Here is a 27290-nt window from a genome sequence, read left to right as displayed (position 1 = left end):
TGTCCCATCCCTTCTCAGGTCAGGGTCTCTGAATTCCAACAAACAGTTTAGCCTGCTCAATGGAAGTGCCATAGCCTAGGTACCAGTATGTTTAGCTAACATTCCACTCCTTGTACGCCATGTCACAGAGGCAACATGGACCCCACAAATCCGATGGGGCACAGCTATAGGCCAACTTCATAAAATTGCTAGGTGGCTTGTAGTATTACAGAGAAATAACAACAAAAAATGACTGTACCCAGACTAGATGTGCCCTGCATCTCTCATCTCTAAATTATGACAGTTGGCAGACCCAAAATATCTTAGGGCCTGAAACAAAAGCGCAAAATAATTTCTATGTATTATCATTATCATTTAGTAGAAGTAGTTTCTCTGTCTAGTTTACTGGTTTGGAAGCCTCCAGGAAAGTTGGTCTGAGATTAAAAAATGATACAATAACAGAAATGGGACTCTGAAGGTCTTTAAAGTGTTTAAATATAATGCAAATATAAAACAAAAACATGTCATTAAGCAGATACCTTTAGCTAGGGGTAAAGGTGGGTTTTTACCCAGATCTTAAATCCATGAGCACTGGACCATCAGGAGGGGGATGATCTCTTACCAGGACACCAGTTACCCAACCTAATACTCACAGTGCCTTATGTATTTACAGAGCTCATGTCTATCTCTCCATCTCGTCACGACAGAAGGGACTCTTCTCTCTCTCCCCTCTCTATCTTCTTCCATCTCTTTCAAAATCCCTGAGAAAGATGACCCATGCATGACTATTGAGATTAGAGGACAGTAAAAATGTCCCAATGCCACATGAGCTAGTAAAACAGATTCCAGGCCAAATCCTTCGCCCAATTTCTTTCATCCAACGCACACATCATTAGGTTGTGTGATTAGCTGTTGTGACGTGGCCTGTCAGTTTCATTGGTGAGGTTTCTGCCCTAGGAAAACACATGCACACATACACGCGCATGAACACATGCACGAACACACACACACAATTAGACAAGCACATTTTAATCTCGACACTATCCACACTTTCACAGACATATAAAACTCAAATTTGTTGTAAATATCGTTGATTTACACAGAGTTGTCCTTTAAACAATACTGAAACCCGGGCTGCCTATTCCAGTTAATGTCAATGAGGCCTATACTATAGACTTATACGACTTTACAGAAGTATAGACCAGGGCAATTCCTCCCACAAAAACATTTTCATAGTTGGGGATAAAATATACGATTACACTATCCCTGGTCTAATTTCAACAATGTCTTATTGAGGCCCTCATGTTGAAGCCATTGAGCATGTTTTTTTTTGTACTTGCATACTCAATGCATGCATTATTAAAAAGGCATACTCGAGTATTTCATGAAGGATTGTCTGTCTGTGTGCACATATTGGATGAATCTGTTTGGGTCCTTCATGGATACTTCAGGATTTTGGCAATGAATCCCTTTATCTACTTCCCCAGAGTCGGATGAACTTGTGGTTACCATTTTTATGTCTCTGCATGCAGTTTGAAGGAAGTTGCTAACTAGCTTTAGCGAAATTGCTAACTAATGTTAGTACAATGACTGGAAGTTTATGGTAACTGCTAGCATTGGCTCGCAGAACTACAGTACCTCTAACTTCCTTCATACTGGATGCAGAGACATTCAAATGGTATCCATGAGTTCATCTCACTTGGGGGAAGTAGATAAAGGGCTTCATTACCCCAATTCCTGAGTTATCCCTTTAACCAGGGGAGGAATCTGTTAGGACCTTTAACCAGGGGATGAATCTGTTACGGTCTTTAACCAGGGGATGAATCTGTTAGGATCTTTAACCAGGGGATGTGTAGTGTAGCAGATGGGTAATACATGTGTATATGTCTACTCTCAGCACCACACACACACACACACACACACACACACACACACACACACACACACACACACACACACACACACACACACAAACACCATCACTGGCTAAAGCCCCAACATCAAGATTCCTTCCCCCGCTGCTTCAGTAGCCCACACGTACAATAACAGGACACCAGATTTGATCCTTGAATTAAACAAGTTGGCAGAATGTAAGCCAAGCTGTAGCCCACTCTGTTTTAGGCTAAGCCTCCCTACAGGACTAGTGCCAATTAGATTAGCACTCGAGGAAGCTCAGTAACACTACAATGGGATTCTGACGTCATTCAGGAAAAGGTGCCTCAAATGAAACTCCCTTGTTCATTGTTGCTAGCTGAAGGAGGACATTCTATGAGCATTGCTTTGAATGCATTTACAGATGCTTATGTATCTATGAGGTTGTTGTGTGGAACCACAAGCTCTTACTAATACTCTTGGCAGACAATGGAGGGCATTATATCTATAAGTGGATGGCCTATATATAATGGCTTAGGTGGTTGTCTAACCTAGCTACCTTCAGATGACTGCACTAACTGTACGCACCTCTGGATAAGTGTCTGCTAATTGATTCAAACGTAAATGTTATAGAAAATGTTACCGCATGATACCTCAACAAAACTGAGGGTGTTAATTACTTTGGCAATATGATACACAGAGTCCCTAAAAACCGGCTTGTAATTTGGGAACTCCCTATGTTACTCCTTTGTTGAGATTCCAGTTGCATATCGCAATAAATATCTGCTGAATGTAATTTGGCTTTTTAATTATAGGGTATTATCCCTAAGCATGACCTGTTTACATGGTTTTGATGATTTGTTAGTGTTATTGCCATACAATTACATATGGAACACGTGAATTATATATTCTTTGTGGTTGTTGCCCTATTCACATAGAAGACTTGTGGAAGAGGTTCTGGAAGAAAGGAAATGCTTTTTTAAAATCAGGAAATGTTTGTCTAATAACTATTGGCATACATACACAGCACTTTTCTAAAATGGAATTCTCATCTCCCATTCTTGTTATCCACCTGCTTACTCAAAACTCTTTACCATTCCACAAATGGGCAACTAGCCTCAGTTTCCTGAACCTCTAGCAATTAGGAAAAAGTCCTGTAATGTGTGTAGCCGAGTGCTCCGGGGAGTGGTGCTGTCACTCCTAGTCCCAGCTTTAGTTGGTTTGTGTTGAGTGAAGTTGTCACACACCTACACTGGGATAGAAAGCGCTTTTTGTGTTGTTGCTCGGTGGCTGAGCGTCGAGACAACACATGCAGTTTCAGCTCTTACGATGTCTGTCCAGTCTCCGTACAAACAGGCAACAGTAGGAGGCAGCCATTTTTGAAAAATTTCCCATTTAAACCACGTTCCAGGTCCAGTACGTCAAAAAACCCATGAAGAGGCTAGCTAGTCGCTACACAGAGAGCCCTTTCTAATATCTTGTAATGCCACCCTAATATGATTGTGATGCAGCATTTAGCTGCCAAAATCAATGTTTGAGCCCTCATAATTAAAAGGCATTGACAAGCAGAAGCCTAATAATGGGAAGCTGGCTTCGTGCCGTAGCCACCATTGAACACACTGCACAGTCAGTGTAGCTGCTTGGGATTATGAAAACAAACAGCAGGCTTCATGAGACAGACTTTCTGTAGGAACTTCTGGAATAATACCTTCCATCAATAACTGCGGTGCAAAGCAGTGTTTTACATCAGGGAGCTCAGTGAAAACCCAAACACAACTAGCAAATACGAACCAAAATTTCATCCTGATTTAATTGTAAATCAAGGCCCTCTGTGTGGGTTTTATTTTCCGGCTTAGCCATTTAAGTGCCGTGCTGTTTGAAGGGAGAGGAGAATGGGGAGTGTATTCAAGGTTATGACTTCAATGTTTCTCACCCTTGCTAATGTATGCAACTTTTTAATGAGTACAGTCAATCTGGTTCCCTTCATTACTTTGGAGAGGACACAGAACAAGTCTATGGAGGTTTTGCTGAAGGAAAAAACAACTTCAATTGAAAAGTACATATCAGTTACATCTACAGTGCTATATTTAGGATGACTTTCTATGGAACTCACATTCCCATTTCATATTTTCCCATTTCCTGTGACTACTTTATATTTTACAACCAATTTGGACCTTTCTTTTCTGTTCTCTTGCTTCCAATTAAAATAGACTATATACAGGGTACTACTGTATGTTTGACATATGTGTGTGTAATTTGTGTCACATTGCATTTTTCCCAAGTGGCTGGTGCTTGTTGACGAATTGCTGGTTTGGAATGTTCTCTAATATTTTAGAACTGGTTGCGATCAGATAATATTCAGAAAACAACAATAACAAGTCAAATTGGCTCCCCAAGAAGGATACAAAAATGGATACAACAAACCTATTCCAGATGCCCATTGTGCCAAAACAGAAGGTTGTGTTCATTTTCAGTTGTTTCATTTGTAAAACAGGGAGCACAGTAAGCTTAGTTTTTCAGAGCAACTGTATCCTCATTTTAACTGAATATCAGTAAAACATTAGTTCTTTACAACTCTCAATTCACAAAACCTAGCCACTAGCCATTATTTATGTCCCCCGTTTGTAAAGAAAATTCTGGTCGCTAGAGTTTTACATGGGGTCCTCCTTGTCTTTTGAACCAGAAACTCTGCACTTGTCTATTTTCTAACAGTTATAGCATACAAAGATGTATGTCTCTAACCCCGTTTATTGGTACATCAGGGCGTCTTCTTGTTGTAATTACAGGGTTTGGTGGCATGTATGTTTTTATGTGCGCAGCGTGGCAGGACACTTCAAAAGAAAAAACATAACAGAGGCAAAGCTTATTCACCACTTTCCTCACCCTCACCACCCTACCAGTATTGTTTAAATACATGTTCCATCAGCCAGTACTTAGTGCAAAGTCATATTCATGAGAGACATTGTATGTCTACAATACTGCTGTAACAGTAACCAACCACCTGGCTAGCTCTCTATTTGAGCAAATTATAAATATAGTACCACAAGGACTGCTCTCGCATTTAGATGAGAATAAGGGCTCTTCTCTTTCTTTCCAGGTAAAATAAAGATAACTAAGATAGAAGCATGAGCTGTGGTCAGCCCACCGGTTGTCTGGGACATGCACATGGGATGCTAACTGCCTTTGTACAGTGGAACCATATTGAGACTGGACAAGGGAACAAGAATAGAAGGTCCCCGCCACAACTGCTAACATGTGTAACTTACCAAGAGGTGATTCATGGTTCATGTATTTCAGTCTCACCTTACCACCTACAGTCTAAACCAGATCCACCTCTTGGCTCAGAAATAATAAATAATAAGGAAGGATTACTTATATTATTCTTTATATATGTTTGCATAAATAACCCTTGTTTTGTTTTAAAGATTTTGAGTTTTTCCTGAGATAGGACAGTGAAGAGGAGACAGGAAAGGTAGAAGAGTTTACCAGTCAGAAGGGCGTGGGTCCACTCGAAGTAGCCTAGGCTGTACATGTGTGCCCAGGTCTGTGGCTTTAACTGCCGGACAACAGAGGTCACAGGAATACTGATATTATTCTGATGATTGACCTCATCTCCCACTGCTTCATGCAATGCGACTCACTAACTTACATTCCTTTTGAGCTGCATGTGGGATCCAAATGAATTGGCAACATGTCACAATTTTAGGCTGACGTTTACGTGCTGGAACTATATAAGCATTCTGATTACTAGGTGTGCACGTGAGCTGTATACAAAGGTGCCGAACAATGAAGGCGATCTAACGCTGTTTCAATCTTACTTTCAATCTCTCTCTTTCTTTCACAGGGAGACAAAGGAGATATTGGAATGTCTGGTGCTGATGGACAACAGGGGGTACCGGTGAGTCAGTCAGCACTTTAGTAGCTGTAGTGTGTGTGTGTGTGTGTGTGTGTGTGTGTGTGTGTGTGTGTGTGTGTGTGTGTGTGTGTGTGTGTGTGTGTGTGCTGCACTGTAACCTCCTCTCTGCATGAGACCAAAGAGATCGGATACTGCTTACAGATGCACTTCTCTGACTCTCACCAAGTAGAAGTCCCGACATTATTAATTACATTTGCTGGACACGACTTTCATCAATAAGTCAAGAATACATTGTTTTCGATGTTTGTTTTAATCTGCTGTAAAGAAATGTGTAATCTGTTGGGCAGAATTTGTAATGCACACATTACCATTGGTGATTCGTAACATTGAATGCACATGAAGTAGATACTACTGGCTATTCACAAAGTTTTAGGCACATACAGTATAGATACAGGTAACTGCCAAAATAAAGGAAACGCCAACATAAAGAGTCTTAATAGGGCGTTGAGTCACCACGAGCCAGAACAGCTTCAATGCGCCTTGGCAAGTGACTGGAATTCTATTGGAAGAATGAGACACCATTCTTCCATGAGAAATTCCATCATTTGGTGTTTTGTTGACGGTGGTGGTCAAACGCTGTTGCAGGCGCCGCTCCAGAATCTTCAATATGTGTTCAATTGGGTTGAGATCTGGTGACTGAGACGGCCATGGTATTCTTTTTTATACGTGACCATAAGCATGATGGAATATTAATTGCTTACTCTTACTCTTACTCAGGACCACACTTGTGAGGATGCACCTGCTTTCAATACACTTTGTTTCCATTATTTTACCTGTATATCCATTGGCTATGTCTCACGTACTGTAGAATACACACATGCATTGTAGTTATAACCACTGGCAATGGTGGTTGTCACCCAAACTGAATGTAGCAACAAACGTAGTGCCTCCAAACAAACACATTTCCCATCAACTCAGCAGAAAAACCTATAACCAGCAGCTGCTTTACAAGTGACTTCGTAAAGATTCATGAAAAAAGGACATTAGGAATTAGGCACGCAACCTCGTATTGGTGCCACACCAAGCGCTTGGCCACAATGTTTGCTGACCTCAGTGCATGCAATATAGCTCCACCCATCAAATCACAGAGTTCTCCAACTAGTGTACCTCTTGAGAGGAGTTGCCATAACAACAGTGGAATATAACAGCCTAACAGGCTTCCCTTCTTGCATGTAATGAGTCTTGTTGATGCTGGGGCTGGATTGCAGCATCAAAATCACCCTGGGCGATACACTGCAGTCTTACCACTGTAGTGTTTATGCTTTCTGAGCACATTTAAATCCTATGTCAAGTACCTCGAATCCTCGCTTACATCATGCATTGGTATCAATGGAGTAGTTGTGTAGATTCAAGTGATGAGCATCATGGATCTCAAGCTCAAATGTGTCCCTTAGAGAGTGAAGCTAATCTTGAATGAGAGAGAATGGCTTTGAACGGTTCTACCAGATGTATTGGACCACTCAGGGGTTTGGGCCATCTCCATGCTTGTTTTCCCGCAATGGTAATGGCCATCATGAGTAAATCCACAGTGGTCTTGATGTGGGATCACAACCATCTGTCTCCATTGCGCTTCATCCTTGTTTGCTGCAAAGAACAGAACATGGGATTGACTAAACTGAAGTGCAGCAGTTGATTGGGTGAGGTAGCTAATATGAGTGGCATGCATGCATGTTGGGAGATTTGTTAAGCGTTTTAATAATAGTTTTGAGAAATTGCAATTGGATAGCATGCGGTTGAAGATTTAGTTTGGCCAGGCTAGGGCTGGCCCGCCCATTGGGCAGGATTAGGCGGACCAGATTGACGAGGGCAGCATTTTCCGAGCTAAACTGAACAAGATGTACCTCCAACAACACATACCAGCTCACATAATTCTGCACAAAAACAATGGAAACTTCTCTCACCCAGTGGCATATGGGCTATTTAGGTGAGCGCCGATGACGCCCCATGTTAAGCAGTGGTCACAAGTCAGGGGCACAAAATGTATCTTGTCCATGCCCAGCGCGCTTCTCCAGGGTGCTGTTGGAGAGATGCAGCGCTGCGGCACTCCACCAAGACTCAAGTAATGTAACATAAATCATGTAGCCAGTAGTAGAAAGAGTAGGAGCCTATGTGGTTTTCCAGTAGCCTACAGACTGGAGACCATATTTATGACAATGTTATGAGACAGACACTTTTTTTTTTACATCCAAATGTGTCTCCGATCAAATAGACTAAATGACTTCCTATCAAATAAAAATGTGCTTCGATTTGAATATGACATGTTAACAAACACCATATTCTAAAAACAGGTCAGGTACAAATAAAATTGACAATATAGACTGAAATTAGGCTACTTGCGACTGCATTCCGGGAGTTCCCCTCTGTGAGCTGAATTGTCAGGAGTCAGTGATTTCAACTGTCGGCCTATTCGTCGACTTTTGAAAAGCTGTCAAAGCTGTCGGGGCGGCAGCGTAGCCTAGTGGTTAGAGCGTTGGATTAGTAACCGGAAGGTTGCAAGTTCAAACCCCCGAGCTGACAAGGTACAAATCTGTCTTTCTACCCCTGAACAGGCAGTTAACCCACTGTTCCTAGGCCGTCATTGAAAATAATAATTTGTTCTTAACTGACTTGCCTAGTTAAATAAAGGTAAAAAAAAAAGCTGATCATAGCGAAGAAGAAATACCTACTGTGTAAGTAAACACATTGATTCTCATTTCAAATAGGCTCAAAAGAACTCATTATAAATGTGGATAGCTGATATGCAGATACAAAAAGATTAGTCTTAAGCCTTGGTCTGAATTCAGGACTAGGCTAATAAATCCAACTGCCTGTTTTACAAACGGTACAACATAGATTAGCCCAAAGGCCAGCAGATGGTGATATTGAGTCATTTCATCTTACTGTTCAAACACATTGTATGCAGCCAGCAATACACTCGTATTCTCCGTGGACCGGTTCGTACATAAAACATTCTCCATTCAGGCTGCAAACACATCGATTTCCTCCTTAACTAGATTTAATGGCGAGAAGGTGTAAAAAAAAAATGGAGGAAATACATTTTTATGAAACACCATTTTCCACCACCATGCTAGTGGCTAATGCCTAGGAATGCTAGTCCTGGATGTTGCTATCGCGTTAAGCCTATCAGGTTGCAGCAGTCTGATGTTTACCCCTGGCTAAAAGCAGGGTGCAACATCAGGAATTAGCATTAGCCACTCTAGCATGGTGGTGGAAAATGGTGTTATGTAAAGAAAGTATACATATTTTTCCCTCCTTCTCACCACTAAATCTAGTTAAGGAGGAAATTGATGCTGTTGTATCCGGAATGGAGAATGTTTTAGGATCAAACCGGTCCATGGGGGATACAAGTGTATTGCCAGCTGCATACAATGCGTTTGGACGGTAAGATGAAATGTCTCAATATCACTATCTGCCAGCCTACACTATTCTAGTTTTTTGGGGATAGGAGGAGGCCTGTACGCTACCCTAAAATGTTAAGTCACACTGCTGCTGAGGTCTCCATTTATTTGGTGCTAACACTTCCAGCCATAGGCCTACATTCAATAAACCAGGATAAAAGTCTGGTTTGGTCGTCATTGTCACCCACTTTATAGACTGTACACTCTTAGAGAAAAAGGTGCTATCTAGATCCTAAAATAGTTATTTGGCTCTCCCCATAGGAGAACCGTTTTGAGAACCATTTTTGGTTCGAGGTATAACCCTTTTGGGTTTCATGTAGAACCCTTTCACAGACGGTTCTAGATGGAACCCAAAAGGGTTCTACCTGGAACAAAACAGGGTTTTACCTGTAACCAAAAATGGTTATCCTATGGGGACAGCAGAAGAACCCTTTTGGAACCCTTTTTTCTAAGAGTGTAATATGTTCTGCTTGTCTGACTAAATTAGCCTGCTTTTAGCAAGTCCCTAGATACGCTAAAACATACAGAAGTAGGTCTAGATTGCCATTTTGGAAGGGAGATTGGCAGGGGCCCCATTGCCTTTAAATTCATCAAAGCATACGCCCTTGCGTGCTGAGGCACTCTCCGCACCTCGAAAACAAAGTAGTCAGCTCGTCCCAATCTTTTCTCACCAAGCTTTCTCTTTGCATGCTAAGGCATTAAAACAAAAGCACTTTTTCATCAATGTGGGCCTCTTCTGATCAAATGTGTCATTAATGCCAAACAGCATGCAGCAGTGGGGGATGTCAAAGGGACTGTCGTGTTCCAGTTTCCTCTCTTCTCCTCTTCTCCCTCTCGTATCCCTCTCTCCTCCTCTCCACCTTTTCCTAAGAGTGTGGGCACTCCAGCAGCCAACCCCTTGATGATCTGGATGCATTCCACTGTGGGTGGAAGTGGTTGTGCTCTAGCAGGTTAATTACAATGGAGACAGAATACACTAGGGGCAGGGAAAGGTCCAGCAGTGTCAGATGGCGCTTTCTTCCAACCCCATTCATTGGGATTTTATTTACTGTGCTACGGAAGCAGGTTCTTGTGTTTGTGTGTGTTCGCACACGCAGGTGTGGTGCTGAGAGATTGCAGAGTAATAGAGCCGCTCAATCCAGGACCCGCTTCAAAATAAAACACACCTTCAGTTGGGACGGGGCCATATCTTATCAGTGTTTTCTTAGGGTTGTTTTGGGAAATGTTTGATATAACAGATGCTGGTTTCTTTTCAGAATGATAGTGCCCATATTTACCCAGGTATGTTTTGATTAATGCAAACAACGGCTACACCCCTCTGTTTTTTGTGTTTGCTATTAAAAATTGTGAAACTCTGCAAACTATCGATTTTACCAGCTTGATGCTAGAGTACGTGGTCAGAGCTCAGCTTTTTATCTTTCCATGTGGTATAATTGTAAAGTCGTCCAGGGAAAATGGAGAACGTGGTCAGAGCTCAGCTTTTTATCTTTCCATGTGGTATTTGAAAGTCCTCCAGGGAAAATGGATATGTATTTTCAGCAGGTCTGTAAAAACAGTATCCCACCCAGACAGCTCCATTGTTTCCTGTAGAACTCTTTATCTAAAGTGGGAACCGGTATATGTATCTACATTATTACATGAATCTATCAATAAGTCACACCTCAGACACAGGAAGCAGTCACTAAGGTATTCTATTGTCATTCACTTCTAACCTTAGCCCCTCTACATTGGTTATCACTTTTGCGCTGTGGCTTTGCAGTACTAAGAACATAATTTATTTCCAGGGGTGAAAGTAGAATACATTTCTTCCCCGGTACGGGACCTACCAAAAAATGTTATGGGTCTAATCATAGAATTACATAGTGTCACACCTGGTCCCGCTTCCCACTCGCAACATACAATGAGAATACCAAACATTAGGAACACCTTCCTAATATTGAACACCCCCCCCCCCCCCCCCCCCCCCTTTTTCCCATTCGTCGGGGCATGGACTCTACAAGCTGTCGAAAGTGTTCCACAGGGATGATGGCCCATGGTTGGTGGACGATTCTTGATACACATGGGAAACTGAACGTGAAAAACCCAGCAGCATTGCAGTTCTCGACAGAAACCTGTGCGCCTGGCACCTACTACTACCTACATACCCCGTTCAAAGGAAATTCAATATTTTGTCTTGCCCATTCACTGTCTGAATCCATGTATCAATTGTCTCCAGGCTTTAAAATCCTTCTTTAACCTGCCTCCTCCCCATCATCTACCCGATTGAAGTGGATTTAACAAGTGACATCAATAAGGGATCAGCTTTCACCTGGTCAGTCTGTCATGGAAAGAGCAGGCTGGAAATACACAGAGTATGCTTTGTATACTTGTATTTCCACCCTCCAAACAGTGATGAAAGGAAAGAAACATCCGTTACACAACATCACAAAGTGTCATGACAATAGTTTACCATTGTCATTAGGCCAGAATCCACTGCTGTCCCTGTGAGTCTCAGTGTCAGCCACTCATCTCTTCCTTGGCAAACTTTCTGTGTTCTCGTCAAACCACATCGTATTTTGGAGCGTAGATTATGAAAAGTGGTGTAATAACCTACCGTTTTTCTTAACATTTTGAATGAATTGTTTTGATAAGTGCATGTTTTACTGGGCGTACCCCCACCCCCCCGTACCGGACTGTACCGCCTTACTTTCACCCCTGCTTATTTATTTCAGCAGTATTACAATAGAGTTTAACACCATATGACTATTTAAACAGGTGAACATACAGTCTATCACCTCTACTACCTCAGTGGTTAGGTTGATTCCATCTAAGCCAGTGGGTGGCGAGGGCATGTCTTTACAATGGCCCTCTCTGAAATTCTAAGCACGTGGTGTATTGGCACTCTGTTCTCCTCTCCTGTGTGTAATTACTTAGCAAAGTGCATGAAGGCCCCGCTGGCTGTAAATGAGGTGAATACAGCGTATCGGACCCCCAGCGGAAACCAGGGGGAAGAGACGCGGGATCCATTAAACCAATTTAGAATGCAAGGAAAACAATCATCACAGCGCATCTGGGCATGTGTTCCAAAGGTCTCCCAATGCCCTCCACTGTGGCTCATCATGGCCTCATTGGAATGGATGACTGGCATGTACTGTATGCAAGGCAAGCACTCCACACTGCAACAAGTGGTTTGCCATGCCAGATTGTTTTATTCATCCTCTCCGATGTGCCATTCTAGAAATGCCTTAATGGCGGTACTGTAACTAGAGGAGGGGGAAATTATGAATTGACTACTAAGCAATTAAACTGGGGCCCGCTTTTCTTGTCACTCACTGTGCCACTGCTGTGTCAGCTGACCTGCTGTGTGTGTCATCTCCAGGGGATCCGGGGGCTTCCTGGAGGAGCGGGGCCAACAGGACCTCAGGTAAGACTCTCCTATTTGCATGTGAGTAAATAAGAAAGTATTTAAAGGCAGAATGGCACTGTCAATCAAATGTATTTATAAAGCCCTTTTTACATCAGCTGATGTCACAAAGTGCTGTATAGAAACCCAGCCTAAAACCCCAAACAGCAAGCAATGCAGATGCAGAAGCACTGTCACTTTGTTTGGTAAAGCTGATGTATGGGGCTGGAGAAATGTAAACACTTAAATTCATAGACAGAGCTATGGATGCAAGGACAGTCTTTAAGCCTCATGTAAGAACAGAATAAAAAATAACGCTGCTACTAATATCCAGTCAATAACTGTAATAATAGGAGATCAGAGATAGATTGAAAGCTGAGACCATATTAGAGTAAGAAAAGTCCCAGGCCTCAAGTCAATACAAGGAGGATTTCTGAGGCACAGAAGTAATTAGATGGACTACCTTGCAGGGGAGGCAGTGCATTCATCTCTTCTCATCCAACAGGGAGAGAGAGGAGCACTTGGGCAGAAGGGATCGACAGGTCCAAAAGGTCCACAGGTGGGTGTCAACATCTGTACAATGACAAGCAATCCCAGTTCAATGATTTAACCGATTGCACACATACTAGGGTGGCAGGTAGCCTAGTGGCTAAGAGCGTTGTGCCAGTAGCCGAAAGGTCTCTGCTTCGAATCCCTGAGCCGACTAGGTGCAAAATGTACCCTTGAGCAAAGCACTTCACCCTGTAAGTCGCTCTGGATAAGAGTGTCTGCGAAATGACTCAAATGTAAATGTAGTAATGAACGAGTATGTTTATTACTTTATTTCAATTGCAGTCATTTTCTCCACGGGAGGAATTACAATACACATCACGTACTGTAACATGTCTATTTAATTGTCGCTGAAATGTAATTCTCTCTTAATTAATTATCCATTATGCATTAAGAGAGCTCTGACAGTGTTCCATAAAGGGACTATGATTAGACGAGGTGATTGGGCACCCTCCACTGGTGAGTAAGTAACAGCTTGTCCCTATTCAAGCAGAGCCATCGAGCTGTGCATCATATGGTGTTCCATTGCTGCCCTCTTCTGGTTCAGTGAAGCTGCATAACTACACGTGTTACTAAGTTAGAGCAATCATCTACATTTGAATTGAAGGTTTTCTTCCCTCAAATTTGAATGAATTGTAGTGTTTAGTAAAGACATGGTATCTACACTGAGTTGCAGTTCATGTGAGGAAATCAGTCAATTGAAATATTGAAACTCGTTAGGTCCAAATCTTTGGATCTCAGATGACTGGGAATACAGATATGCATGTTGGTCCCAGATTTTAAAAAAGGTAGGGGTGTGGATCAGAAAACCAGCCAGTATCTAGTGTGACCATAATTTGCCTCATGCAGCGCAACACATCTCATTCCCATAGAGTTGATCAGGCTGTTGATTGTGGCCTGTGGAATGTTGTCCCACTCCTCTTCAATGGCTGTGCGAAGTTGCTGGATATTGGCAGGAACTGGAACATGCTGTCATACACGCCAATCCAGAGCATCCCAAACATGCTCAATGGGTGACATGTCTGGTGACATTTTGACTGTGACATTTTCAGCTTCCAGAAATTGTGTACAGATCCTTGCGACATGGGGCCGTGCATTATCCTGCTGAACTATGAGTTGATGGCGGCTGATGAATTGCACACTATCTCTGTGTGTTCAAATTGCCATCGATAAAATGCAATTGTGTTCGTTGTCCGTAGCTTATGCCTGCCCATACCGTAACCCCGCTGCCCATACCGTAACCCCGCTGCCACCACGTGGCACTCTGTTCACAACATTGATATCAGCAAACCGCTCGCCCACACGATGCAGTACACGCTGTCTGCCATCTGCCTGGTACAGTTGAAACCGGGATTCATCTGTGAAGAGGACACTTCTCCAGCGTGCCAGTGGCCATCGAAGGCGAGCATTTGCCCACTGATGTTGGTTACGATTATTGTCCCCAGCACAATGTTCACCTGTGTAATGGTAATGCTGCTTAATCAGCTTCTTGATGTGCCACAAATGTGAGGTGATTGGATTATCTTGACAAAGGATAAATGCTCACCAACAGGGATGGAAACACATTTGTGCATTTGTGCACATTTAGTGTGTATGGAACATTTCTGGGATCTTTTATTTCAGCTCATGAAACATGGGACCAACACTTCACATGTCGTGTTTATATTTTTGTTCAGTGCAGTTTTTAACTTCACATTATTGACCCTCGTACAATTACTCACACACACTTGTGGTCTGGGATATGGTTTTGAACACATTACATTACTGTATATCAGTGATTAACGTGCAAATAGACCGGTCGCAGTGAATAATAACAGTAGTCATCCTAACATCAACAAAGAGGAACAATAGCTAAGTGTATTTGCAGATGGGTAGGGTTAAAGCCACTTTGCACATCCCCTTTTTTTTTTTTTATGAACCAGAATGGGGCATCTGCCATCTAATTCCCTCTCAGTGGTTGGTGACTAAGCTGTCACGCATCCTGTCACACTGCCTGCAGGCCAACTGTCTGTGTTTTTATATGCCCAGGGAATTCAAGGCCCCCAGGGAGACCCTGGAGCCAGTGGACGCGATGGCCCAAAGGTTTGTCCATCACCCATTTTAATGAGTGATTATGCTAATGCTGCAGCTTTTCATCCCCAGTGTGTGGGCTCTTCTCTACTCTCCGAATGGCTTACTGATAATACTAGAATTATCTCTCCCAATGTGATATTTCTTTACCAAAGTGCGTTTAGGGTGTAAAAGTAATTCTAGTCTTTCGTTGTTGAGTAAATAGACTATTGTCTTGAATTTCAAATAGCCTTCTGTTTTACAAAGGAAGCTTCATCAGCTCTGTGTTTGTTGGCAATGCTGAGTGTGTGCATGTGTGTTTGTGCGTGTTTTAGTGCGTGCATGTGTTTGTGTGTGTGAATGTGTGCGTGCGAACGTGTGTGTGTGTGTGTGTGTCAGTGTTTAATTCCTATGTGTCTATTCAGGGAAGCGAGGGGGAGCGAGGTTCCGATGGCTCTCCAGGAATGCCAGGCCAAAAGGTGAGAAAGGCACCAGAGACGCACTCCGTGATCGATTAGACTACGGACAGACAACATACATCCATGGTTCAGTAAAAAGCTGAGGGATGGGGCTAGAGAAATGCAACCAAATTCATAGACAGAACTATGGATCCAAGGACTGACCAGCCATGATATCAAAATTATAGTTTTAACCATGTCTTGAGGCTGTAGAGTGTGTCTTTACATTTACTTTGTTTACAAACATTGGAGTAAAACGAGCATCTATTTTGGGTTCTGATGGGGTATGACCGTTGAACTAAACTCATGAGGCATTTAGAAGTTATATTCTTCAATAATCAATAGGTACATATCATTAAGTTATAAGTACAAAAATGTATGTAGCAACTGTAGATTGACCCGGTAAGCTGACCCTAGCGCTCTGCCTACAGACTACTTCCACCCAGAGCCTGCGCTAAGAAGACTTACCCCAGCTATTCATCATGCTTTTTTCACTCTTTTAGGGCACACCAGGAGAGGCAGGCTTCCTTGGGTCCCCGGGCACTAATGGCCTACCTGGGTTCAAAGGTCCCAAGGTAAGGGCATCAGCATGCACCAACAAAGACTTCAGGTCTCAATGAATCTTTCCTTGATTCCTTGCACCCTCTTTCCTTGCTTCTTTCTCAAAAAGCATTAGACAAGAAGGTCTGAGGGGAGGGGCCTTTGACTTTCTCCAATACGGTTGAGAAGGAGACAAGGAGATAGGATGCAAAGAATCACAGAAAGACGAATTGAGATTGAGCCCAAATCTCAGCTAACATAACAGTGTTATTGCCTGTAGGGGGGCCTTTTGGCTTAATGAGGCAGTGTGCGGCTCTAAAGACATGATTTATGAATGATTTATGGTTCTCGGTATCAGGGAGCTTGTTCATGTGCCTGTTTTGCAGTAAGCGCTGATGTCTTTTTGCATAATGCATATTTCATTCCTCTTACGTGTTGTCATTCACACACACTGAGAGCTTGTCCTTCAGACTGTATGCAGGCACGCCCAGACGCCTACTCGTTGGTTATTACAGCCATATGTTATACACTGTTTTTCAGGGAGAAACTGGAGAGGCGGGTCCCAGAGGAAGTCAGGTATTGTCATCTTCTCTCTTGTCTGTCTCTGACACAGGGGGTGGTTCAGTTCATTGTCATTTATTCTTGTCATAGTGACATTTAGTTATTGGGTTGATGGATGGTTGTTTGCAGTGACCTATAGAGCTCGCCATACACAGCACATAAAATAAGGACAAGTGATTGTCTTATTATCCAAACAATCAAGTTCATACTTAGAACCATGTACTCTACTGTACTTAGAACCCTATGCTGCATTTGCAACACTCCTTAGTGGCGCTGTGGTTGGGAGTTCAATCCCCGGCCGAGTCATACCAAAGATAAAAAATGGTACCCAATGCGTCTCTGCTTGGCACTCAGCATTAAGGAGATAAAGTAGATTGGGGCTAAGGCTCTGCGATAGACTAGAGTCCTGTCCAGGTTGTGTACTACATAAAGCTGCCTTACGCTACAGAAACAGGAGATTGGATCCTGCTCCTATGTGCTTAGGTAAGGCTACTTTCTTTACCCTGTAGGCTCCTTAGAACCCTATACTGCGCATAGAGTCCTACACTATATTTAGAGCACTGTACTGTACATACTCATATCTCTCCAGGACACTGACAAGAAAATAATGAGTGTTAGTCATGTCTTAATCACGAGGAACAACGCTTTCCTGCACCGAAGTCAGTCCTCCCTTAAGGACCCTGTGCTGTGACTACAGAGTGTAGTGTCTTTGGCTCTGTGCTTTGATTTGTACTTCCTATAGCCTTACAATCACAGCAGGGTGACCGTGATAAAGGCAGACTTCAGAGCAGAGTGGTTGGAAGGGAGGGAAGAGAGGGGAGGTAGGGGAAACTCAGGTGATGTGTTTTTTAAAGGTCAATGAGACCCTTGCGTCTCTCCTTGGCTGTGAATACTAATGATGACCTTTTAGTGGCGAGTGCTCTCCTATACCCTCCTATGATGCCTCCCATCTTCCTCCCCTCTCCCATCATCCATACCCCCAACCCTGTATCTTGTTCCAGGGCGAACGAGGCACCGATGGGGCCCTTGGGAACCCCGGCTTACCAGTGAGTGCAGTTACATGACCAGGGCACTGGGTGGCAGTGGATATCAAATCAACTTGAACTACAAAACGTTTTTATTCCTCGGTCTTCACAGAGCCCCCCCCCCACCCACCCCCCTCCACAGATGGCGCCTCGGCCAATATCAGGCACAGTGGATTTGCCTGTCACTTTTACATAACACTATTTATGGGTAAACAATTTGTAGTCATAACTTTCCCTGTGGCCAATGCACTGGCTGTGACTCGTGTTTGATATACAACAGCATTAGGCCAACAGTATGTCGGTTTATAACAAATAAAAAAATGTACCTCTGCATCAACTGTAGTAAGTAAGACAGCAGCAAGAAAAAATATTTGTACTTTTATCAGAGCGGACTGAATGAAGAGCTTCTGAAAGAGAGCGTTTCTTTGATATACAAGCAGAACTTTTTTAACAGGCTCTTTCTCTCATTTTCCTCTCCCTTCTCTGCCAGGGTGAAGCTGGACCCAGGGGAGGCAAAGGACAGGTTTGTAGAATTACACTGCTGCATTAGCTATAATCCATTCTGCCTCATTCTACACCAGAGACCAGATCCTCTCTGAGGAACACTACTGAACACATCATACCATGAAGCCTCCGACATCACACCCGCAGGGTGAAGGTAGACATGACAGTAAACCTACTGTGAAATCCATATCACATCAGGCCCCAAATTCAACATTCACATTTTAAAAGATGCATGTCGGCATATTTACACTATGATTTCTTTGAACACCTATTCTGGAACGCTTATTCATTTTCTAGTCTCAAGGCAGATATATTGTAGGCTATAACAGACATTTTAAATGCAATCGAGCTCTGTATGCAAAGGTCCTATATACTGTGTTTAGTTATATACAGTTTGTGACCATATTTCTCCTCACGATCATCAGAAAGGCATCACGGGGGATATCGGTGTCAGAGGCACCGATGGGAAGAAAGGGGGCATGGGACACGTGGGGGCCGCTGGCCCACGGGGATCTCCCGGCGAGGACGGGTTGCCTGGGCAACCGGGAACGCCGGGCTACCCTGGGAAGCCTGTGAGTTCTCTTGAATCCTTGCCTTTCTCTAAAAGCACCCTGTCCGTTTCTCCATACCTTCGCCATCCAGACATCAACCGTCTTACCCATTTGGCCTTATCTGTGTCTTACAGGGGAAGCCTCCCTCTGACGACCACATGATGAAGCTCTGCGGCGATGTGTTGCGGAGTAAGTACCTGTCACCACCCGCCCAGTGGTAGCTATGCAGTGTCAATAACTAAAGTGCAAATTGAAGTAAGCTGGAAAGCGTGCAGCTCGTTGTTGACTCAGCAGCTTAAGACTGTAGGGATTAAACAATACACATATTGAAATGTAAATTGAGTGTAGGGATCTGACTACGCCTTAGAATCCATGTTCAATATGAATATGTATTGGTTAGAGAAGGAAGGTAAAATGGTAACATCCTTACAGCATCATATTACAGTTAATAGCAATATGTTTATCTGGTGCTATTAATATTTTAGCTGCGGTAATACGTGGGCTATTTTTCCAGGTGTACTCAAATAAAGAAGTTTAAATCATGAGACATATGAATGATTGTAAACAATGGTTCCCTTAATACCTTGATTGATTGACTGATTAACATTGATTTGATTGAACCAAATTGTGCTTGGGCCCTCCCAGATCAGCTCCCCCAGCTGCTGCAGACACTATCCCCTCTCAGCAGATGTGAGCCGTGTGAGACGGTGAAGGGACCCCCGGGACAGCCTGGAGCACCAGGACTCAAAGGTTCCTCAGGAACCCCGGGCTATCCCGGTAGAATCGGCTCACCAGGATATCCAGGAACCCCCGGCATGCAGGGGCCCCAGGGAGTCAAAGGTAACACACCTGTACAGAAACCCCAAAGACTCTACTGAGTGTTTGGTAACGCATTAATCTACAGGTTCGGATAAAGGAATTATGACATGGTAACACATGTGGAAATACAACATTACTCCCCTATAATTCACCTATGAACCACGTGCGTTTCCAGAATTATAAAGATGACTACATTTATATAATTGGTTATAAGGAGCAATAGCTGAACACCATAGCTAGTCTTGTAAAGCACTTTGCTGCTAATTCTTTTATTTCACCTTTATTTAACCAGGTAGGCCAGTTGAGAACAAGTTCTCATTTACAACTGCGACCTGGCCATGATAAAGCAAAGCAGTGCGACACAAACAACAACACAAAGTTACACATGGAATAAACAAGCGTACAGTCAATAACACAATAGAAAAAAAGTATATTTACAGTGTGTGCAAATGGCGTGAGGAGGCAAGGCAATAAATAGGCTATAGTAGCGAAGTAATTACAATTTAGCAAATGAACAATAGATGTGCGAATGATGTGCAGATGATGATGTGCAAGTAGAAATACTGGTGTGCAAAAGAGCATAAAAGTTCATTAAAACAATATGGGGATCAGGTAGGTAGATTGGATGGGCTGTGTACAGCTGCAGAGATTGGTTAGCTGCTCAGATAGCTGATGTTTAAAGTTAGTGAGGGAGGTAAGTCTCCAACTTCAGCGATTTTTGCAATTCGTTCCAGTCATTGGCAGCAGATAACTGGAAGGAAAGGCGGCCAAAGGATGTTTTGACTTTGGGGATGACCAGTGAGATATACCTGCTGGAGCGCGTGCTATGGGTGGGTGTTGTTATCGTGACCAGTGAGCTGAGATAAGGCGGAGCTTTACCTTATCAAGGAGTTATAGATGACCTGGAGCCAGTGGGTCTGGCGATGAATATGTAGAGACTGCCAGCCGACGAGAGCATACAGGTCGCAATGGTGGGTAGTATATGGGGCTTTGGTGACAAACCGGATGACACTGTGATAGACTGCATTCAGTTTGCTGAGTAGAGTGTTGGAGGCTATTTTGTAAATGACATCGCCGAAGTCGAGGATCGGTAGGATAGTCAGTTTTACGAGGGTATGTTTGGCACCGTGAGTGAAGGTGTCTAGCCAGACACCTAGGTATTTGTAGTTGTCCACATATTCTAAGTCAGAACAGTCCAGAGCAGTGATGCTATTCGGGCGGGCGGGTGCGGGCAGCAATCGGTTGAAGAGCATTTAGTTTTACTAGCATTTAAGAGCAGCCACGGAAGGAGTGTTGTATGGCATTGAAGATTGTCTGGAGGTTTGTTAACACAGTGGCCAAAGAAGAGACAGATGTATACAGAATGGTGTTGTCTGCGTAGAGGTGAATCAGGGAATCACCCGCAGCAAGACCGACATCGTTGATATATACAGAGAGAAGAGTCGGCCCGACAATTGAATTAAATACAATACACTACTGTAAATATATTGCAGTTCAATGTATTTACAGCTTCATAGAAAGTGTTACCCACTTGAAGTAACAGTGGAGTATGTTATGTTAGCAGGTGAGCTAGAGTCATGTTGATTCTATACACAGTATAATGATTAGAAATCATCTTTAGGTGACACTGGACCAAGAGGACTCAAAGGCACCAAAGGAGAGGGCCGTCCAGGGTCACCAGGCCCTACTGGACAGTCAGGTAAGCTAACACAATGGCGAATTAACCATTGGGTGCTAACGACATGCTAGCTTTTGATTAGCCGTACACCCAGGGATTAGCACCTAGGGATTCAGAGATTGAAGAGGCTAAAGTGGCTAGTTAGCGGTTAATCATGACTAATTTGCCCCTTCTATCAGCGATTGGAGTCTTCTAAAAAGGTATCCTCCAGAGAGCATAAAATGCTAGCTCGCTTGCTATACTGACACAAATGTTCTTCTAGAGCCTCATATCCCATCACTCCATATGAAACCATCACCATTGATTATTCTGAAACATGAAAACACACTGCTCGTTCTGTGGAGTCATATCCCCTTACAGTATTTATTCTTAATGACGGGCAGGAGTTCAGGGGCCTCGCGGATCGGATGGCATCGGACGCCCGGGCACTCAGGGGATGCCTGGGAAGTCAGGAAGTCCCGGAATGCCAGGGAAACAAGGGTCATCAGGACTACCAGGAGTTTGTGACATGTCTTCTTGCTACCAGGCCTACAACCTCAGGAATGACCCCTACAGCAAAGGGCCCAACTTCTGAGAGGAAGGGGCCCCTAGAGGGGAGGACGGGCTTCAATGTCGGGGTCAAGATGCAACGTCATACAGTACTTTAAGACAGTGATGTCCAATCTTTTCGGCAAAGGGGAGTGTTTCACTGCAGGCTTTTGCTCCAGCCATACACTAACACACCTGAAAATGGAATAAAGGTCTGCACCCACACTGGCTCTTTGCAGATAAGATTGGACACCAATGCTTAAAAGCCATCTCCTCGTGGACACCCAGACATTTCACATATTTGTTCTAGCCCTGAACTGGCACACCTGATTCCGTTAGTAAAGGGCTTGGTGATAATTGACTAATTGAATCAGGTGTGCCAGTTTAGGGATACAACAAATATGTAAAAAGACCTATGGTCCCTGAGGAGAGGGTTGGGAAACCCTGTTTTAAGGCATATGGGAGTCCACTTTGCTGTTCAGTAGAAATATTTGTCCCGATTAACTGAAACTAGGTCTACGTATATTGAGACATATGCTTGGTTTCATATACTGTATGTTTGTAGGTTTCAGGATAAATGATAGAAACCATATGTTTTGGACTTTTAATGGTGATTGTCCAAAGAGAATCATCATAGTCCTTGGTACTGTAACACTACCTCGTTGCTGGACACAAGGCATTACATATAAGTACACCAGTGAAAAATGTTTTGTAAAACCAGGGTATGAAACATATTTAAAAAAATGTATACCATAAGATGTTGTTGTCAAGCCCTCCATATGTAAATATTTTACAGCATGTCAAAATGTAAATATGTTGCGGGCTGAGGTAAACACAGAGTAACTGCTAATTAGTACAATAACAGGCTACCTGGATTCAACCACAGAATGTGCTACTATAGTAAGTGCCTGGTGCATTTTTACAAGACAACATTGTGAGAATTTCGGCTTAAAATGTATCCCAACTACGAAAACGGTACTGTAGATAATATATTAATTCATCTTGTACCTTTATAAACCCATACCATAAATGAAATTAAACCTCAGGAACTGCTTCAAATGTGTTTTGCATATCTTTGTTAAAACACATTCTTTGTTTGATATAGCCAAAGGATTCATACTGCATTGTCCATACTTCATGTACATTTTTGAAATTTTACTTTAAATATCATACTATACTTTATTAAAATACTACAGTATACCTCCTGATTTAACTACAGGGGCTACATGATGTGCTGTACCTCCTGATGTAACTACAGGGGCTACATGATGTGCTATACCTCCTGATTTAACTACAGGGGCTACATGATGTGCTATACCTCCTGATTTAACTACAGGGGCTACATGATGTGCTATACCTCCTGATTTAACTACAGGGGCTACATGATGTGCTATACCTCCTGGTTTAACTACAGGGGCTACATGATGTGCTATACCTCCTGGTTTAACTACAGGGGCTACATGATGTGCTATACCTCCTGGTTTAACTACAGGGGCTACATGATGTGCTATACCTCCTGGTTTAACTACAGGGGCTACATGATGTGCCATGGGAGATGACAGATGCTGACATGTGTATGAATGGTTAAGCTGTTTTGGTGTTGTTTTTTCACATTTAAAATATTGTAATATATTTTCAGATGCTTTTATGTATTTTATGATATCCTTTTACATGATATACTTTTACATCAACTGTTATGTGTTTATATGGTTGGACTGTACTGTATATGGGTGATTCTGCATGATTGGTGCAAAAAAACATCTAAGTATCCAAACTTAGGACATGTATTTACTTCATGATATGTTCTCATACAATCCAAGGCAATAACAAACATACAGTTACATTTAATATAGTACAAAGTCATTGTTTATACAGCTAATCATATTCAGAGGTGGCTGTCCCAAATCTTGACTCCTAAACTTCATGTTTGAAAATAAAGCAAATTGTGATTTTTGTAATTTTTTAAACACCTATTTCAATAGAACATCTTGAGTTGTTCTATTACTACATTCAAAGATACTGATTTAATTAGTAGTTTTGTTTATTTAAACGTCTTTAAAAAAAGAAATGCTTTTGATGTCACTACTGAAACACTCACAATAAAAGACTAGAATGAATTTGTCTTAAGCCAGGGTTTCCAAAACTTGGTCCTGAGGCCCCCCCTGGGTGCACTTTTTTTTTTCCCCCTAGCACTACACATCTGATTCAAATAATCAAAGCCTGATGATGAGTTGGTTATTTGAATCAGCTGTGTAGTGCTAGAGCAAAAAACTAAAAACTAAACCCCAGAATTGAGTTTGGGAAACACTGCCTTAAGCCACAACCCTACAAATATCACCAGGTGATGGGATTGTAACCCTCTTGCATAGCCGCATGGTGAGTAGTATGTCTGCAAACATTTTGAAGAAAATTAGTTAGCAAGTTGGTAAATCTTCATATATTTTTTACAAGGTGTCACGACCGAAATATCAATAAATATGTGAAGCAAGGATTTTTCTTTATTTATTTTTTTACTATTTTCTACATGGTAGAATAATATGGAACACATAAGGAATCATGTAGTAACCAAAAAAGTGTCAAACAAATCAAAATATATTTGAGATTTTTCAAAGTAGCAACCCTTTGCCTTGGTATGCAATCTGGTTTCCGCTCAGGTTATGGATGTGTCACTGCAACCTAAAAGGTCCTCAATGATTTCACCATTGCCCTTGATTCTAAGCAATGTTGTGCTGCTATTTTTATTGACTTGGCCAAAGCTTTTGATACGGTAGACCATTCCATTCTTGTGGGCTAAGGAGTGTTGGTGTCTCTGAGGTGTATAAAGTCAGTGTATAAAGTCAGAACATTTGCTGTCTCAGCCACTGCCTGTCACCAAGGGTGTACCCCAAGGCTCGATCCTAGGCTCCACACTCTTCTCAATTGACATCAACAACATAGCTCAGGCAGTAGGAAGCTCTCATCAATTTAGATGCAGATAATACAGTCTTATACTTAATTGGCTCCTCCCCGGATTTTGTTTCTTAGTGTCCAACAAGTTTTCTCTGCCCTTAACCTTGTTTTGAACACCTCCAAAACATAGGTCATCTAGACTTGGTTCCCTCTATCGTAATCGCTCCTCTTTCACCCCAGCTGCCAAAGTTTGCAGACATAAAGGCCACAGACAAATTCCTTTGTCCTGTTACTATGGAGAACCAGCCTCAGAACATTAAACATGAAATAAAGGGACTTTGGAACAATGGTTTCCGTCAGCCACAATGGTGGTATGACGATAGATGGAATATGAAAATGTATGTCATTTTTGTTTTGTTATTAAAGGTACACCCAGGGATGACGTTATTACGAAAACATTGTAATGTGAAGAGTTTTCCTCGTAGATGTTTGATGTTTATATATTGTACAGGTGTATGGAAAATATCAAAATCAAAGAGAATGTTTTGGGGAAGATAAAATGTTAAGTTAGTTGTCTAAAATTGGATTTGAATATTATCTAGACCTTGCCTCATTAACTTGGTACGCCCAGAGAATTGCCCTAAAGGCGGTTACGCCCACTTCTGAGCCAAGGGTATAAAACCTGTGAGTATAGAATTTACAGGAGGACTACGTGACCCCAGCTGCAGCAAGGTCTAAATAGTCAACGAACCCAGAACGCAACGCAAGTTTGAGGACAAAGAAATCCTTTTCTACCCAAGCTACGGATGAGTAGCTGTGTCTAAGCGGGTGAATTCAAGTCAAACCACCTAGCCTCCATCTCCCATCGAATCGTGGTATCTAAAGGGTTTCATTCCTATGCTGTGAGCTCTGAGCTACAGAGCTGTCTGTCCTCAGAAGACCCCTTCCAGAGCAAACGGTGAGGGAACAGACTCCTCAGCCAAAAAGGACACTGACATCGGGAGGACGAGCAGGGAGGTGCGCAGGAGAAGTGCGTCATCGAACAGCTGAACGGTCCACGCAGAGAATCCTCGGAGATCATCCCCGCGTAATTACATCATTATATTCTGACCCATAAGAGCGGCAGTTTGGGGCAAGGCTAGGGTTAGAATAGCATAGCTGACAAATTCACCCAAATGTATATTTCTCTTGTGTACTTTCTTTTTTTCTCTCTCTTTTGAAATCCCCATTGCGGGTAACATGCGCCATAGTGTGTTGGCCCATTATACTAAGTTCTAATCAATAGCCTATAATGTGTTTTGTCTATGTGTATCTTTTATCATAATTTTAGCTTTTTAGTAAATAAATATTCAACTAAGATTGGTGTGGTACGAATTCATTGGTGAGACCCGGGTCCGTGCAGATTCACGGGCTATACGACGTTCAGAATGAGATTGGTAGAGGCAACTGGTTAATTAGCGGCTGTTGTAAAATCGATATTCTGATATTCTTTGAGTTAATTTGGGAAATAGAAACTCAATAAAAACTAGTTTTCCCATGGTGCCCCAGGTTAATGAGTTAATAATTGCTTGATTCAGTTAATCACGCAATTAGAAACTTGTAATCATTCGATGAGCAACAGTCATCACATTAACTAATACAACGTCACGACATAAGGAATTCAGGTAAATACAGTTGTGGACAAAATATATTGCCACACTTGCACTTTTCTTAAATAATTCCAAATTTCTTCTAAAATAAGTTGAAATTGAAAACCTTTGGTCTCCACACCATGTTATTACATTTTCAACATTGCAGAATTAGTTTAATCTAGAAAATAAAGACAAATGACATTGACATAATTTTTTGGCACCCCAGAGCTAGTACTTGGTTGCACAGCCTTTGGCCAAGATAACTACTGACAAATGCTTCATGTAGCATTAATGAGCTTGCTGCACCTTTTTTACTGGCAATTTGGCCCACTCTTCAGCAGCAAACCCTTTGAGGGGTGGATGTGATTCAGATCTTCTTTGGCCACTCCAGAACAGTCCAGCGTTTCTTCTTGCACTATTTCTGGGTGCTTTTTGATTTGTGTTTGGGGTTTCCTGCTGGAAGACCCACAACCTTCAATGGAGACCAGTGGAGGGTGGTGAGGGTCGAAAGGCTCATAATTATGGCCGGAACGGAGCAAATGGAATGTCGTCAAACACTTGGAAACCATGTGTTTGATGTATTTGATACCATTCCACTGATACCGTTCCAGTCATTACCAATCAATAAATCAATCAAATGTATTTATAAAGCCCTTCTTATATCAGCTGATGTCACAAAGTGCTGTACAGAAACCTAGCCTAAAACCCCAAACAGCAAGCAATGCAGGTGTAGAAGCACGGTGGCTAGGAAATACTCCCCAGAAAGGCCAGAACCTAGGAAGAAACCTAGAGAGGAACCAGGCTATGAGGGGTGGCCAGTCCTCTTCTGGCTGTGCCGGGTGGCGATTATAACAGAACATGGCCAAGATGTTCAAATGTTCATAGATGACCAGCAGGGTCAAATAATAATAATCACAGTGGTTGTCGAGGGTGCAACAGGTCAGCACCTCAGGTGTAAATA

At 42.5% G+C, this 27290-nt stretch overlaps 1 protein-coding gene across 1 annotated transcript in view; it reads left to right on the top strand.

Moving 5' to 3' along the window:
- The window catches only part of si:dkey-225n22.4 (uncharacterized), a 51209-nt gene extending 26911 nt beyond the window's left edge, over positions 1–24298 (top strand). The window contains exons 18-31 of the mRNA XM_021562733.3: positions 5696–5749; positions 12524–12568; positions 13053–13106; positions 15125–15178; positions 15571–15624; positions 16107–16178; positions 16684–16719; positions 17706–17750; positions 18220–18252; positions 18659–18805; positions 18919–18973; positions 19430–19624; positions 21225–21302; positions 21665–24298. Of these exons, the coding sequence (XP_021418408.3) occupies positions 5696–5749; positions 12524–12568; positions 13053–13106; positions 15125–15178; positions 15571–15624; positions 16107–16178; positions 16684–16719; positions 17706–17750; positions 18220–18252; positions 18659–18805; positions 18919–18973; positions 19430–19624; positions 21225–21302; positions 21665–21855 (1113 nt within the window). The 3' untranslated portion in view covers positions 21856–24298. The remainder of the gene's footprint in view (positions 1–5695; positions 5750–12523; positions 12569–13052; positions 13107–15124; positions 15179–15570; positions 15625–16106; positions 16179–16683; positions 16720–17705; positions 17751–18219; positions 18253–18658; positions 18806–18918; positions 18974–19429; positions 19625–21224; positions 21303–21664) is intronic.
- The last annotated feature ends 2992 nt before the right edge of the window (positions 24299–27290 follow it).

This window comes from Oncorhynchus mykiss, chromosome 15, assembly GCF_057628025.1.
Source record: "Oncorhynchus mykiss isolate SJ-2025 chromosome 15, ASM5762802v1, whole genome shotgun sequence".
Classification (NCBI taxonomy): Eukaryota; Metazoa; Chordata; class Actinopteri; order Salmoniformes; family Salmonidae; genus Oncorhynchus; species Oncorhynchus mykiss.
This window is presented reverse-complemented; position numbering and strand designations above follow the sequence as displayed.